Below are 17521 nucleotides of genomic sequence, written 5' to 3' on the forward strand. Positions count from 1 at the left end.
GGGTTGGGACGTCGCAGCCCTCCCGCCCCGCGCTGCGGCTCCTGCGGGTCACCCTCCCCGCGGGCGCGACGACGACGCCGGGGCACTCGGAGCGCCAGCCGCGCGTGGGAGCCTTTAACTCCTGGGCAAATATTTATTTGTACCTCGAGGTAGGTTTGCTCGGGGACGAAGGCCAGGAAGTCACTCCCCCAAGGCTCCCCCAGCAACTCTGCTGGAAGTAGAGCCCGGAGAAGCACCTGACAACGTGCAGCCGATTTCCTCAGGATGTTCGCAGAGTGCTTCAAAATCCCAGAGACTTGAGACTCAGATGTGAGGGTCAAGTCCCAGAAGGACAGCCAGCAGCTGGACACGTTTGAGGTCGCGGTCAGAAGATCGTGCCCTGCCTGCTCCTGGGTGTCACCTAGTTTTATCCTGGATAAAACAGTGGGACCACCCACTCCCTCTAGCGAGACACTCGTGCAGGGATCCTCACGTGTAGGGTACGCGGGTCCTGAAATAAAATCTTAGCTCATGATAAAGATCAGGAACTCCGATGGGCAGTGACAATTTTTGTGGCGTGATGGGGACTGTGAGGGAGTGTAAGCACAGTGACACAAGGCAGGTAGGGGGTGGGGGGACAGAACTGGAAGGTTGGGGTTTGGACAGGTCAGTGAGGAGCAGTCAGAAGACACAAGGAAGATGCCCACTCGAGCCCCAAAGGCTGCCTGGTTTCAGGGCAGGGATAACAGATCCCTGGGGGTGCTGGGGAGGAAGGCCATGAAACCCGCCATGGCGGTCAAACTTGGGATCTGGGTTTAGCCAAAGTGAAACTCTTAGGGGACTGGGCACAGTCCTGAGAAACCACTCTTAACAGCACAGCCCAGGAGTCCGCAGTGTTTCGAATAGTGCATCACAGGGATTACAACGTGGGTCTGGTGTTGGCCGCCGGGGTTTGAATCCTGCTTCTACCATTTACTAAGAAGTTATTATTGGACAAGGTCTTTGACCTCTGTGTGCTTTTGTCATTTATAAAAGTGTGTGTGGGGGTGTGTGTGTCAGGGGTGGGGGAGGCCTGCCTAGCAAATGGCAGGAGTAAGTAAGAATCTGTGTTAAAGATTTTCATTAGGATGAAGTTGCCATTTCTTGGTTAAAACGGTCAAACACTGGCAATTTCATGTTGTTCAACCTGATTAGATGCTTGGTACATGGTAAACACACAAACCAAAAGAAACTGGCCTTTGAGCACTTGCTACACATTATGGCTTTTTCTACACGAAAGGTGAGCTACCTTGTTCTTTGTTTTTTAGGATTTCTTTTTCACACCCAACCTATTTTGTCTGTTCATCAAACTTCTGCACCTTCCACCAGATCAAGGTCAGAGCTCAAGTTCATTCATTTGGATGGACCTGTCTCTGAGTCAGTCACTACAGCTGTGCTCCAAGCCCTTCTCCCCACCATCCTTTACCTGGAGAGCGGTCCTAGCCTCCTGACTGGTTCTGCTAGATCCACTCTTGTTCTCACTGCCTGCTCACCGGTGCTGTTGGTTATCCTCAGTGGAAAGAGGCTCATGGTCCATACACCTTTCTGAGTTAATTTGATTCTAGTCTTTCATTCTTTGAGCTATTTTACAACTCTATAGGTTGTAGGTAAGAATAGCGAAGTGAAATCAATCTTGTCTATAGAAACGCAAATTATGGGGGCACCTGGGTGGCACAGCGGTTAAGCGTCTGCCTTTGGCTCAGGGCGTGATCCTGACGTTATGGGATCGAGCCCCATATCAGGCTCTTCTGCTATGAGCCTGCTTCTTCCTCTCCCACTCCCCCTGCTTGTGTTCCCTCTCTCGCTGGCTGTCTCTAGCTCTGTCGAATAAATAAATAAAATCTTAAAAAAAAAAAGAAATGCAAATTATGTCCTGTCCTCTAGAGGCTCAGTTGACCTCCCAGTATGGAAGAAGCCAGTTTTGCCTTCATTTACACGTTGATTTCAATATTCTGGATCTATACATGTTGTTTTTCAGTATCCGCTTTGATTGCTTGTCATGTCCTTACCAGTTTCCTCATTCATGAGTTAAATGAAATCTTTAACTCATGTTCATGTTTACATCTGTAAGGGAGTCATGATTTTTTGAGAATGATCTTCTAACAGTCTTGTCATACCCAGTTAATTCCTACCTCCCCAGTCTTGGCTCCCAGCAACCACTTGCCCAGTCTCTGTCACCATCGGTTTTGCCTTTCTAGATTTTTGTATTAATAGAATCATATTTATATATTCTTTTGTGTTTGGCTTCTTTATTTGAGCACATTTCTAAGGTTCATCCATATAGTTGGAGGTATCAGCCATTCGTCCATCTTTACTGCTGAGTAGTATTTTGTCACCCAATACTACAGTTTGCTTCTCCGTTCACAATGGTGGCATTTGGACTGTTTCTAGTTTAGGGTTATCATGAACACAGAAGCTGTGACTATTCGAGTGCAAGCATGCACGTGCTTTCACTTCGCTTAGGTGAATGAAATTGCTGCCAGAAAAACTGCCGAATTGTTTTCTCAAATGGCTGTGCACTTTGCATTCCCACATCTTTGCCAACACTTGGTACTGTAATTCTTTTTTAATTTAGCCATTCTAGTGGGTGGGTGAGTGGTGGAATCTTATTATAGTTTTAGTTTGCATTTCCCCAGTGACCAGAGAGGTTAAACATTTTTCCATGTGCTTTTTTGGGCATTAGTGTATCTCCTTTTCAAGAGTCTGTTCAAATTTTTTGGGACGCCTGGCTGGCAGAATCGGTAGAATACCCAACTCTTAACCCAGGGGCTGTGAATTCAAGCCCCGTGTTGGGTGTAGAGATTACTTTAAAAAATAAGATCTTTAGAGGCACCTGGGTGGCTCAGTCAGTTAAGCATCTGACTCTTGGTTTCGGCTCAGGTCGCAGTCTCAGGGTCCTGGGATCAAGGTCCACATCAGCTCTCTGCTGAGACCAGAGTCAGCTTGTCTCTCCCCCTCCCCCTCTGCTGCATGCCTATGCATGTGCACTCTCTCAAATAGAATATCTTTTTAAAAATAAAAAAAAAATTAGGGGTGCCTGGGTGGCGCAGTCGTTAAGCGTCTGCCTTCGGCTCAGGGCGTGATCCCAGCGTTCTGGGATCGAGCCCCACATCAGGCTCCTCCGCCGGGAGCCTGCTTCTTCCTCTCCCACTCCCCCTGCTTGTGTTCCCTCCCTCGCTGGCTGTCTCTATCTCTGTCAAATTAATAAATAAAAATCTTTAAAAAAAATAAATAAAAAATTAGAGATTTTATTTATTTGAGTGAGTGAGCATGAGTGGGGGGTGGGGGGGACGCACAGGGGCAGAGGGAAAGGGACCAGACTCCCCACTGAGCGGGAGCCTGATGAGATGTACAGCAGGGCTCAGTTGCTGGACCCTGAGATCATGACCTGAGCCTAAGGCAGACCCTTAACTGACTGAGCCACCCAGGTGCCCCCACACCCCCCAAAATAAAATCTTAAAAAAAAGTGTTCAAATCTTTTGCCTATTTTTTAGTGAATAGTCTTGTCTTATTGAGTTTTAAGTGTTCTTTCTATACTCTGGATAGGAAGCCTTTGTTAGATATATATTGTGGATGTTTTGTCCTAGTCTGGAGTTTGCATTTTCCTGAGTCTCAAAGTTTTCGTTTTGATGAAGTACAGTTTATCAATATTTTTGAGCCGTGCTTTTTGTGTTCTAAGAAATTGTTGCCTAATCCAAAGAAACAGATATAAAACTTTACTTTTATATTTTCTTGGAAGTTCTATAGCTTTTATGTTCAGATCTATGGTTTTGAGTTAATTATTGTATATGATGTAAGGGTTGAGGGTCATCTCCCCTAGATACTCAGTTGTTCCAGCACCATTACTGACTAACTGTATTTTCTCTGTTGAATTAACTCGGCACTTTAGCCAAAAATCAACTAACCATATATGTGTGGGTCTATTTCTGGACTTTGTATTTTTCTTCTGTATGTTAACATACAGTGTTAGTTTCAGGGTACAATATGGTGATTCAGCAATTGTATACGTTTCTCGGAAATACGGAATGCTTCATGAATTTGTGTGTCATCCTTGCGGGGGCATGCTTCTCTGTATCACTCCAATTCTAGTGTGTGTGCTGCTGGAGCAAGCACTATTGCTGGACTTTCTATTATGTCTTACTTGTTCTCTCTGACCATTCTAATGCCAAATGCAGTCTTGGTTAAGATAGCTCTGTAGGAAGCTTTGAAATCTGGTAGTACCACTTCTTTTTCAAAATTGTTTTGGCTATTCTAGGTCCTTTGTATATCCATATACATTTTACCAACTCGCCAATGTCTACCAAAAAAGCACACTAGGTATCTTTTTCAATGCTTGCAACCCTTCACTGGTTTTCCCCAACGTGTAAGATCACTGCTCACCCCAACAGCCCAGTGCAGCAAGCCTCTGGTCCCTCCTCGTCAGCCGGCCTTGTCATCCCCCCCTTTGCTCCCAGAGCATCAGCCGCACTCTCCATGCTCTCTTTTGGATCCTCCATGCCTTAGAAAAGTTTTCTCTGTCACCTCTAAACCACATACTGGATACACGTTTTTATCATGCTCTTTACTTTCCCTTCACAGCACTTACCAGTTTGTAAAATGATATATGTGTCCATATGCTTATTTGTCTACTATTTGTTTGCTGCTGGTATTGGTCATGCTCAGGGCAGTGCCTGGCATGGAAACAGCACTCAGTGTTTATTGGTTGAATGAATAAAGGCAGAGATAGCTTTCTGAATAGTTTATTTGCGCAAAACAATATATTTGCATGGGATGATTCTTAAGTCATCTCAAGGAGTTCCCCTTCGGTTCTTAACATGGGCTCTCGAACAGATACGCCTAACCCAACCCATCAGTTATAGCTTCACAGTCACCCGATGAGGTTAAAAAAAAATCATCTGGCAAAAAAGGGAGACGGAGGTAAGGGGGAAAGAGAAGAGTGACATTTTCACACATTACTAAAATTTAAAAATTTTTATTTATATTTCCCCCTCTCGCTTTCTCAGATTATGTAAGGATCACAGCAACAGAGAGGGATTATCACAGCACCTCTTGCAAAGTCCAGTTTACAGGCAAATTGGTCAATGGAAAAATAAAGGCCAACAAAATGAGATCTCAGCTCCCCATAAACCATTTCTCTTTCCCCCTTCTCTTAATGTTTGCTACCTTTACACAGAGAGGGATCATCAAGACTGTGTGGGCACGCTGGCTGACCGGAAAGAACCATCTAGGAGGCTTATCATCATTCCAACCACTGGTTTAGCGTCACTGAGGTAACATGACCTAATGTTAAGGGTGAAGACAAGTTACCACTCCACCCCAATCAGGAATACGTCCCACATCCCCTTAGAAGGCCTGCACCGAGCCACTGAGCTTCGAGCTTCACACAAGAAACCTGAGAACTGTGGGGAAATCAGACTCTGAACGGACTCTAGGCTCCTGGTGCAGAGAGGATCCACTTATCCATGGGGATGGCAACAAGCAAGGACACTGAGCACATCAGGGTACTGTTCTCGTCTTTCCCTTGCATTCAACTTCCCCACAATGCCTCCAAAGAAACAGCTTTGGGTGTTGCTTCATCAAAAATGCACAACCGCCCTAGAAGAACCACTGCATTCTTTATGGTCAGTTTATTAGAACTCATCACACCACAAAGAGTGACAGTTCAAGGCCATCTATCACACATACGATGTAGTAAACCAGATCTTGCCCATGCCCCCCGCCCCCACCAAACCACTCCCCAGGGCGACTGGGAATACCTCCAGATTCAAGAGAAGTCTAGAATAATAAACAGCTTCAGTAAGTCCGCAGGCTAACTCCTTTGGGCACTCCCCCCCCAAAATCTATAGCAAAAGGTGCTTGGAAAACAGAAGTCACTGGAAATGACAGAAGGGGCACCCTTCTCCATACAATTAAAAGCAAAAGGATCACTGGCTCATCCTAGCATTTCTCCTGTATGATAAGGCAGGAAGCCAGCCTTCTACTGAGGCTATCCGGGCACATGGTAATTGGGTAGGAGCCTGAACACTACATTTCCTGTGGATAAAGCTGAGGAGAGAATCAGATACGCTTTTCTGCACGTGGAAGGTATTCTGATTACTGGCTTAATGGACGAAGATGCCTGCCGGCCGGGCAATGAACTTCCACATTAAGCAGGTAGCAGCACATCTGTAGTTCCGGGCTGCCTTTAAGCCCATAGCTGCTCAGCAGCCAAGAATCCTCATTTGATTTTCCTAACTCCCCCTTCATGACCCGTCTGGGGTATGCTGAGTTTACCTGTGTGAAAAGGCTCAATGGTTCTGATCTTCATGAAGACAGGCATTCAGAAGGAAAGGCCCCTACGCTCTTCCCTCTTGGCTGACCGCACGGGTTACTGCCAGGAGAGATGAAAGGCCATCCTGGCTTACCTCGAACACCAGGAAAGGAAAGACACCCTGGGACTCAGGTCACAGCAGTTCTTTATACGAGAGAACCGAGAGCCAGTACAGTTGTATCTACAAATTCTTACAGAGTAAGAATTACCCAAATTCTTTGTCTTCACTGCTGCTTCCCAATCCAGGACAACTAGCGGCCAGAGAGCCTCACCAGTTTGGAAAGGGAGCAGGGTTGCGGGGAGAAACAGGGAGGTAGTGGTAGACAGCATCGCTTTTTCCCCTTCCCTGAGAAGCCAGGAAATCTCTCCATGTGAGCCATTCTTCCTCCTGGTTTTCACTCACAGAAATAGAACAAAGCATATTGAACAATTACAAAATTCAGCCAGATTGGACTAGTCATAACAAACTGAGACACAGGCTCCCTCAAGCAGAGAAGAAAGAAGTCCCCTGACTCCTCCCGAAATGGAAGGCCAGGGTCCCAGGACAGGCTGTCTGACCTAGCGATCCTCCAAATACCTTATCGCCACGTAGGTTTTCTCTGGAGCTGAAATTCCAAAACTCAAGAATGGGAAGGTTCAGAAAGAAAAGGCCAAATGCAGGATGGAGGGGAATAGAGAGACAAATCATTGGCACAATATTCCATTCCTGGGCTACTGAAAGGGCGTTAAGCAAACATAGCCCTTAGCCATCGTATAGCGTATTTCTGCTCACCTTCCGTGACAGATTCAGGAAGAAGCGTGTCCGGACCATCTGAAGTCCTTGCCCTGTCACGAAAGTTTAAGATAGTAACTGCAGGACTAGGATGCCAAGTTCTTCAAAAAAGCAAGCAGTACTTTGTGGTTCTGGAGACTAGGGTGATTTTTAAAGGGAAGACACTTTCCAGAGTAAAGCAGAAAGTTAAAGTGCTCCAAGGACCCTGCCCCTGAACGCACTCTTTCACTCTTTACTGGCTGTGGAGTGTGTGCCATATTCTAGGGTAAAACTTTTAAAAATAAAGGTGGGAGGAGAGTCTGCCACTGCCTCTTGACCCATTCTTTGTGATTCTGAGGTCTCCTAGTTAAAAATTTCCTGGTTTCTGATGTGATCTGCAGAAAAAGGTCTTGCAAGCCTGAAATGGATAAAGGCAGTGCTAAATAGTAAGAGGGATGAGAGAAAGTGGTAAGGATTAGTCACTCTACTGACGGACTCCGATGATCAGCTCTGGTAGTAACCGTTAGCCGACACCTGTGTGCATCCCCCATCAGATTCGTGAATCAGGCTGCGTTCAACCATGCACGGAACAATGCTTAGGTCTCCTCATTCCCAGTGACTGTTTTATATACGTCCCCCAGTGCTTGGTTAAACAAGGAGCCCTGGGATACAACTGGACTCTAGATTTATATTACAGCTTCCAAGAAGAGACAACCAGCATGTAAAACATTTTTGTCTTCTCGAAAGCAGAGGTCCTGGGTGGATCACAGTTTTGTCTCTTCAAAATAAACTTGTAACTTAACTACATTTATTCTGACATAACTTCGCACTAGCAAAGTGAGATATATATATAATGTATTGAAATGCCCATACTGACATTTTAAATTGCAGTGACTTCATGCAAACCCTACACCCCTTGATAAGTGACTGCAGTGCAAAAGCTGTCTGATGTTCTAGTGGGGTTCTACAATGAGGAACGAGATGTAAAGGTTGGCAACGTTTATTCCACAGGACTAGTGACTTAGTTACCGCAATGTCTTTTTTTTTTTTTTTTAACTTCATTTTCTCCAGGCTAACTACAGTCCCTGCATTTCTACTTGGTTCTTATATTCACCTTTTTCTATTCTTTAAAAAAGTAAAACAAAACCTTGGAATATTTCAAAGGCTGAAGGCTCTCAGATGCTGTGAGCGACCAAAGGGAACTTAACACATGAAAACAAAACTTCGACAATCCTGTTGCTCTCATCGTCCACCACCTGTGTCTGCACAAACACCAAGCGGATGGCAAGGAGCCCAGGAGAATTTCTACCAATACAAGGAGTGATTTCAAAAATACAGACGTGCAAAGCTACTTTCACACACTGTTTTTCCATTCTGTTCCTGATCCTTCCCCCATATTACTCGACGGCTACTATAAGACTATAAAAGACAAGCTGGTTTTGGGTATAAGTCAAAAGTTCTCTTCACTTAAGCTTTGGTCAACGGAAAAAGGAAGAGCTTTAACATGGTGGTTTTCAGATGTGTTCTTTGGTCAAGCAGTATAAAAGCTCTCTGGAACTAGTGCCCTTACCTGGTATGAAGAGCGTCAAACTAGAGGATCCCAGTTTAGCAAAGAGATATGTGTTCAGAATTTCTTAGGGGGGGAAAAAAAAAAAAACAAAGAGAGACCCTAAACCCCAGATGCCAGATTAGAATTGTCTTAGGACACTAAGAGTAAAGGAGAACGAGCGCTCAGAAAAGTAATATTTAAATGGGTCAGCTTCTAAAAAGAGTAAGTTAATAACTTTAATCCTTAAACAGGAACATGACAACTGACTTCTGAGCAGAGGATTTACCAACATTTTCCTTTATCAGCCCCAGGCAGAGGCGGTCGCAATTCTGAAAAGCAGAGAACAGTAAGAACTGAGCACAGACGTTCTGCCAGCTCTGTCCCCGAGGCCCGGCCCCGCACCCCTGCAGGACAGCAGGCCCCTGGCGAGCAGCTGCACACACACAACACAGTGAGGCGGGAGTCAGCCTCACTACACCAGTCTGACCGGGGTGGGATGAGGGTGCTTTCCGCACAACTGAAGTGTTTTGTTTAGAGCTCAGGAAGAACCCAGAAATTGGACATACCCCTCAGACAGTGACCATCATCCATATCTGATGGTGAAAGAAGAAATCACCTGGTGACCAGAACAAGACCAAACCTTGGGAGGCTCCTCGCCAGGGGCAGTTACACAACGAGGGGCAGTTTTTAGCAATGTTAGTGTTCATGGTTTTCCTTAAACAGCTGAACATCAGACGAAAGGGAGAACACTTTGGTTGAATACTTTACTGGTTTAGTAAGGATTCCAATGTTGGCGGCCTCTGAGACCTGGATTGGAAGTAAGTGGAAGGCACTTGCTCCCTGGGGAGGAGGGCTGGGTGAGTCTGGAGGCTGCAGGGCTGGGGCCAGCAGGAGCTTTGGATGGGCCAAGTCTGCAGGCAGTGGGGAGAGGGTAACGGCCTGTGTGGTTAGCCAGGGCCAGGCTACGGTCAGCGTGATTTCGTAAGAAGAAGAGTTATAAAATAAAACATTTTTAATGGACAAAAAAGTAGAGTGGGTCACCTCTTTTTTTTAAAGGTGAAATGTAGCAAAGGAAGAATGTGAAGCAGTTTTTGACTATTTACAAAATGCCATTTAGAACGAGGTGGCCACCGTCAGTAGTTGAGGAAATGTCTTTCACGTGAGATGGCCACAGAAGTCTGGTTCCTGGAACTGGCTCAGAAAGTCCACACACTGTCCTGGGTGAGGGAGAGTTCCTCCAAGGGAGCACCAAAAAGGCTCAGTCTTCTGTTTCTTCATAGGTAGTCTCGTCAAAGGGCCTGTCCAGTAGAGGCACCAACCGATGACGGGAATACTTCAGTTGCAATAGATCCCCAACTTCATCTATCTCCTTTAAAGCCTAAAATCCATAAGAGCAGAGCTTAGTTGGAGCCAGCAGGATGCAGGCATGCCTGGTGCTTTATGTTTCTAAAAACATTCATGGCAAGATTATCCACTAGTGGGACCGTTTGTGTTTAGTGCATTAACTGATCAGACGATAGGACAGCTGTGGAAAGAGCTGCTCTTTGAGCGAGAACATCAGGCTGGTCATGAATAATGGGTTGTGGAGAGCAGTTATGCAGGATAAGGGGTACAGTTCATCAAAGTATGCCGTGCTTAGGAGAAAAGCAAATATGCGCCCTGAACTTGCCAGGCTGGCTACCACTGTCACTTGTCCTTTCATACTTCAGCCCATGCTGTTTCTATTTTACTACAAGAAAACTGATGGGAAGTCTGCGTTGAGATGCTTCCCAGCACAAGGTGAAGACAGCCCCAAAGTGGACTGCAGATCGGACTTAGTGAGACAGAAGGGAAGCCGTTGGGGGACTCTGGGTAAGTGACACACAGGGTGGAGGTGAGGCAACAAGAATGGACAGAGCCGGGACTCAAACTCAGGCATGAGTCTGAACTTTAAAATCCTAACCTTGAGAGATCTTATCTTCCCATCAAAAACTATCTCAGTATAATTTTTTTTTTTTTTTACAAAACTTGCTCTTTTGTTTTTTAAAAAAAATTCAAGCACTAAGAAAAGTTATGAAATGAAAAGTCTCTTCCTGATTGCTGATTCACCCGTAAGCTCACAGAGTTAACCTTTAAAAACAGTGACACAGAGAGTCAGAACAAGAAGGGGATATGTGTTCACGGTTTCTCAGGAAAAATCTAATAGAAGGACATGGATACTCGAAGCCCCAGATACTCCTCAGAGAAATCCAAAGAAGACTGCAAAAATATTGCAATCCTAGGTTCTAGGGCTTTTTAATAAAAGCAGTTTATTATTTAATAAAGCCCGAGTGAGCAGCTTTTATTAAAAAGCCCTAGAACCTAGGATTGCAATATTTTTGCAATTTATTTGCAGTTTATTTTATTTATTTATTATTTATTTATTTCTATTTGCAGTTTATTATTGAATTTAATAAAAGCAGTTTATTATCATAACGGGAGTCAGTCAGCTGAATGTTAGTAAAAGACACATTTACCTGTTCTTAAATTTAACTTTTATTTTATCTTTTAAAAAGATGTTATTTGAGAGAGAGAGAGAGAATGAGTGAAGAGGGAGAAGCAGACTCCCTGCCAAGCAGGAAGCCCAATGTGGAGCTCGATCCCAGACCCAGAGATCATGACTCGAGCCGAAGGCAGACACTTAATCAACTGAGCCACCCAAGCGCCCCGGAATTTAACTTAAAAATCAGTGTTTGTTTGTTCTCTAATAAATGAATTTTTAAAAATCTTAGAAAAATAAAAAGAAAAGAAGAGTGGTATCTCTGAGAGGAGGTTTAACTGAAAACTCCATATGGAAACAATTGAAGATTGAATTTCAGCTGGGAGAACCCAGTAAGCATTTATCCCCCTGACGTCTGATACAGCATTTATTAATTTAAAACAACATATGACTTAATAAGATCACGAAGTAAAAGACATTTATGAACTCTGACTTTAGAATGTTTTTTTCATCGATGTAACAAAGAAAATGAATAGACAGAAAAAACCCACAGTAGCCCAAAGGGATCTAGATTTCATGATTTCCTCTGATCCCATACCAAACATTTCAAATAAATAGGTTTTTTTTACATAAAACTGTAACTAGAAATTGCTAGTTTGCCATTATGTGGGTCACCTGGTTTGAGTAGGAATAAGGGACTGTTAACAAGTATCACCATCTGTTAGCAAATAATCTACACTCAGCCACTGGATCACAGGCTGAGATGGTTCTTAGGGGAAAAACATGTAAATCATAGAGCTGAGTTTGGTCCTTGAGTAAGAGAATACTCTAGGACAGCTGTGCCCCAGAGCTAATCGATAACCTTGCCTTTCTCATTTTTAAAAATAAGTTTTATTGTGATACAATTCACATGCCATAAAAGTCACCTTTTTAAAGTCTACAATTCAGTGCTTAGTATAGTCACAAAGGTGTGTAATTTTCATCAGCATTTAAGTATTACCACCTTAAAAAAAGAAACCCCATATTCACATCCTCATCCTTGTGTTCCCCAGGCCCTGACAACCATCAATCTATTTTCTGACCCTATGGATTTATTTGCCTATTTTGGACATTTCATAATGTGGTCTTTCGTGCCTGGCTTCTTTCACTTAGCATAATGCTTTCAAGGTTCATCCACGTTGTAGGGCTCCAACTTCATTTTTTGCATGTGGTTATCCAGTTGTCCAGTACCATTTGTTGAAGAGACTATTCTTTCCCTAGTAACTAGTCCGGGCTCTCTTGTAGAAAATCAACTGGCCATAGATGTTTGAGTGTATTTATGGACTCTCAGTTCTCTTCAACCATTGGTCTACATGTCTATCCTTACGCTAGGACCCCACTGCCTTAATTACTGTAGCTTTGTAGTAAGTTTCACATCTGGGAAGTTTGACTCCTCTGACTTAGATTGTCTCTCTCCGTACTGTTTTGGCAATCTGCGGCCCCTTACCAGTTCCATATACACTACTTTTTAAAAGGCAAGTCAAGCTTTTAAACATCTAAAAAGAAGAGAATGGTAGAAAAGCTGGTATCAGTGGGTTAAAAAAAAAAAAAATCAATGCAGAAATTGCCAGTAAGATTTCTGAGAAATGGGAAAATGACTGAAAAAAATCTGAAAGGCACAATCAAAACAAAGAAAAAGATACAGTATCAAAAATAAACTGAATCCAATTTTCCTGTGTCAGAATGTGAATAAGAATATACTTGTGGAACTTTTGTTATACAGAAATAAGGAAGAAAAATCAGTCTTCAGCTGCTAGAAATAAAAATGTCAATTAAGGGGCGCCTGGGTAGCGCAGTCGTTAAAGCGACTGCCTTCGGCTCAGGGCGTGATCCCGGGGTTCCAGGATCGAGTCCCACAGGGCTCCTCGGCTGGGAGCCTGCTTCTTCCTCTCCCTCTCCCCTGCTGTGTTCCCTCTCTCGCTGGCTGTCTCTCTGTCACATAAATGAATAAAATCTTTAAAAAAAAAAAAAGTCAATTAAATTGCTACAATGAACTCTTAAAAACATGTACTCATAGGGGCGCCTGGGTGGCACAGCGGTTAAGCGTCTGCCTTCGGCTCAGGGCGTGATCCCTGCATTATGGGATCAAGCCCCACATCAGGCTCCTCCACTGTGAGCCTGCTTCTTCCTCTCCCACTCCCCCTGCTTGTGTTCCCTCTCTCGCTGGCTGTCTCTATCTCTGTCAAATAAATAAATAAAATCTTAAAAAAAAAAAAAAACATGTACTCATAATATTAAGATTAGTAGTTCTCCAATGAATTAATGGATACTTCCAGCAACTGCAGCTGACCCATGAGCAACAAGGGTTTGAACTGTGTGGATCCACTTATATGCAGATTTTTTGGATAAATATAGTACTATAAATGTCTTTTCCTTATGATCTTTTTAAAAAGATTTTTTATTTATTTATTTGACAGAGATAGAGACAGCCAGCGAGAGAGGGAACACAAGCAGGGGGAGTGGGAGAGGAAGAAGCAGGCTCACAGCGGAGGAGCCTGATGTGGGGCTCGATCCCACAATGCTGGGATCACGCCCTGAGCTGAAGGCAGACGCTTAACCGCTGTGCCACCCAGGCGCCCCTCCTTATGATCTTCTTAATAACATTTTCTTTTTTCTAGCTTACTTTATTGTAAGACTATAGTATAGAATACATGTATCATTTACAAAATTTGTGTTAAGTGCCTGTTTGTGTTATCAGTAAGGCTTCCAGATGACTAGTACTTAAGTTTTGGGGGAGGCAAAACTTACATGTAGATTTTTTTTACTTAGGGATGCGGGGCATGTTAGCTTCCCTAAACCGCAGCTCCCCCATGTTGTTCAAGGTCAACTGTAATTCTATGCAAATATCACATTCTAGAGTTCTATGAACTCCCAGAAAGCAATACTTATTTAAAGTCTGAAGTCTTGGATGTGAAATAATAGCATGTTAAGAGAATATCACAAGATAAGAATAAATTCAGAGACCATAATTAAATTCAGCAATTATGAGCCCTTACTACGTGCCTGGCACTGTGGTAGGTCCTGGAGATATAGAACTACCAAAAGAGACTTAGTCTCTGCCCTCAAGATTTATCCAGTGGAGAAGATTGACAATAAATAATTCCAGGTGGAAAGGATTTACTGAGAGGGAATCTCAAGATTCCAAGGAAACGGCAAGCAAGAGGACTGGGGAACACCCTTGACCAAGTTTCCTTTAAGTGGAGATGTGAAGAATCAGTAGGGAGTCAGCCAGGCAAGGGAGAGAGAGGGCTCAAGACAGAAAATTCTACAGAGACAGAACATACAAGAAGGCTTGCAGTAGAAACAGCTAGAGTACAAAGAGAGACAGTTGTAGAGGCCATAATAAGGGAGAGCGTGGAATAAGATAAAGCCATAAATTCCCCAGAACCCTGAGCGCACAGGGTCTAGTGGGCAATGCTAATGGTTTTGCATTTTTTTTGGTAAATAGCAATGTTTTAAGCAGCATCGCATATTCCCTCCTCTACTTTACCAGTTAATACCTCAGGTGCTCAAAGAACTTCAGAATCAACAGATGGTCAATTTCATCTGCTATCCAGGCCTCCTGAGTATAGGTATGTTTCTATCAAGGTGCGAGTGTCTACTTACAGTATCAAGTATTTCTTTGGTATGAGCTGCTGACAGGCAAAACCTGGCTCTGGACTCAATAATTGGAGTAGCAGGAAATCCCACCACAACCACACCGATATTCCGCTTCAGCATCTCCCGTCCAAAGGCGCTGCGAGGGGAAAACAGAAGAATTATAAACCACCGTACCAAGGTCTTGTGGTCCTGAATGGTTTAAACACGTAGGTGATATAGACATTGGAGACTTCTATTAGGAGTTTCCTCTAACTTCTTTTCAAGTCCGAATTGCTAGATTTAGGGGCACCTGGGTGGCTCAGTCGGTTAGGCAGCTAACTCTTGGCTCAGGTCACGATCTCGGGGTCCTGGGATTGAGCCCTGCATTGCAGCATTTCATCGGGCTTCGCTCTTGGCGGGGAGTCTGCTTGTCTCCCTCCCCCTCTGCCCCACTGCTGGTGCTCACATTCTCTCTCAAATGGATAAATAAATCTTTAAAAAAAAAAAAAAATTGCCAGGGGTGCCTGGGTGGCTCAATCTGTTGGGTGTCTGCCTTCTGTTCGGGTCATGATCCCAGAGTCCTGGCATCAAGTCCCCCATTGGGCTCCTTGCGCAGCAGGGAGCTGCTTCTCCCTCTGCCTGCCACTCCCCCTTTCTGTGCACTCCCTGAAAATAAATAAATAAAAATCTTAAAAAAAAAAAAAAAAAAGATTAGGGATGCAGAGGATCTGCTGTAGCGTGGACATCTTTCTGCTGGCAGAATGGCCGACCAGCGTTAGCCCTCTAGACCAGGCACCACTTCTTCTTTTTTGTCTAAGTTTATTTATTTCAGTGATCTCTACAACCACCCGGGATCAAGAGTCACACGCTCCTCCAACTGAGCCAGTCAGGTGTCCCAAAGACCAGGTGTTTCTTTGATTCACTTGGGTGTTAAGTGCCTTTGGAATTTAGGGTTTCCTTTGGTTTTGTGAGGCAAGCTCATCCCAAGGCTTCACCTGACTGCCCAGAGTACACAAGCCTTTAACTCCCCACCCCAAGCCAAACTGGCAGCACGTGACCTTACTCCACATAGTATCTTGTCTAAGTAACAAAAGTCTAACTTCCATGTAAATTTTATTTGCTAATTATGTTGCTTCCCGACTATTCCTTTAGCTTCTTTTTTTTAAGTGTATTTATTTAAGTAATTTCTACACCCAATGTGGGGCTTGAACTCAACCCTGAGATAAGAGTCGCATGCTCTTCTGACTATGCCGGCCAGGCACCCCTTCCCTTAGCATTTTACAGCATTTCTTTGAGAATAAGAAATCCCCCACATTTTAATTACCCAAGTAACTAATTACATAAGAGGCAGCATTTCCCCACTCCTCCTAGTACTTCCTCTGACCCCGAGCACCCTGCATCTTCAGCGCACCCTCCCTCCCAAATGGTCTAGTTCTTTATTCCTGTTTGCATCACCCTCTCTATATCTTAATTATAATGGACACAATTTCCCCTCTGTAGACTAGGTTAGACACAGTTCTCTCTAAAGAAAGAGTTCTAGACTAAGTCCTCCAGACCAGACAGCTCTTTGTTTATGATAATTCCATTTAAAGAAGAGTGAGAGAACCCTACACCTTAGCTTTGGTTCATTCTCTCCATTCCCTCTGAAAGTCAAACGCGCATATGACTTCCTGTTGAAAATCGAACTCTTTCCCTCAGTGGCCACCTTTTCCCAATTTCCCTCTTATTATCTTTGGAATCACCCTACCTCTAGTTTCCCTGCTTTAATTTTCCTTCCTCTATATCCACTTTAATGAACATTTACTGAATGCCCTCTGAGTGCCAGGGACTCTGGTGGGCACTGGGATTCAAAGATGAATAAAAATATTTGCTCCTTTAATGAGTTCAATTAAACCTGAGAAACGATTCTACTCCAATTTTATATTTAAGATCTAGTCAAAACTCACAAATCTGAAAAGATGTGTGGTTTTTTCTTTTTCTATTTTTTTTTCTACTGAGTCTACACTAAGCAGATAACTCCTTTCTTTTACATCTCTGATGCAGTTTTGCATACAACTGTTTTGCAAATAATTGTATTTGCTCACTTCACATTACTTTCCAAACGTCTTCTGCTTTGATTATACACCTGCACTTCTCAAATACACTGGAAGCTATTCCAGGGCAAGGCTTTCCATTATGCATGAGTTGCGTAAACCAAAGAAACTGGTGTAATCTGCACCTTGGGTAGCCATGCAACTACATGCCCTGACCTCGCGGCCCCTACGCCCCCCTGCGCACTGCATTTCAGCTCCACACACCTTCTTGCTCTTCCTCAATCGGCTAAGCATGTTCCTGTGTTATGGCCTTTGCACAGAACTTCTTTCTCCAAGTGGCTAACTCTGTTCCTTCAAGTTCAGATGTCGCCTTTCCTTCCCCGCAGGCTCCCCACCGACCACCCGTTTTAATACTGTCATCTGCCTGCCCATGGGGCACTCTCAATCCCCCATATCCTGCTCTACTTTCCCCCTTAACGTTAACATGTAACGTCTTCTAACAAATTACGTAACTTATTGATTAGGTTTGTCTGACTCCTGCCCCATTAGAACAAAAGCTCCACAAGGGCAGGGATTTTTATTTTTGTGTTCTGTCCACCAGTCTATCCCAATCTCCTAGAAGAAAGCATTAAACTCAGTATTTGTTTCATGAAAGACTAACAAGTTAACATATTTTATAAACTGGAATCCACTATTTAACCGATGGGATTTCTAGCAAATCTAGAAGGTTAACATAATAAGGCCAAAGACAATCTGTCCTAACAGAATACACAAGCCTGAGTCT

At 43.8% G+C, this 17521-nt stretch overlaps 1 protein-coding gene and 1 pseudogene across 1 annotated transcript in view; both read right to left on the reverse strand.

The window, feature by feature from the left end:
* Nucleotides 1-4032: 4032 nt before the first annotated feature.
* On the reverse strand, nt 4033-4131 carry LOC117796136 (annotated as a pseudogene).
* Nucleotides 4132-4741: 610 nt separating this feature from the next.
* Nucleotides 4742-17521, reverse strand: part of SPTLC2 (serine palmitoyltransferase long chain base subunit 2) — a 98915-nt gene continuing 86135 nt past the window's right edge. The window contains exons 11-12 of the mRNA XM_002926349.3: nt 14732-14861; nt 4742-10006 (exon numbers count right to left, since the gene is read on the reverse strand). Coding sequence (XP_002926395.1) covers nt 9887-10006; nt 14732-14861 — 250 coding nt within the window. The 3' untranslated portion in view covers nt 4742-9886. The remainder of the gene's footprint in view (nt 10007-14731; nt 14862-17521) is intronic.

The sequence above is a fragment of the Ailuropoda melanoleuca genome, chromosome 14 (assembly GCF_002007445.2).
Source record: "Ailuropoda melanoleuca isolate Jingjing chromosome 14, ASM200744v2, whole genome shotgun sequence".
Lineage (NCBI taxonomy): Eukaryota > Metazoa > Chordata > Mammalia > Carnivora > Ursidae > Ailuropoda > Ailuropoda melanoleuca.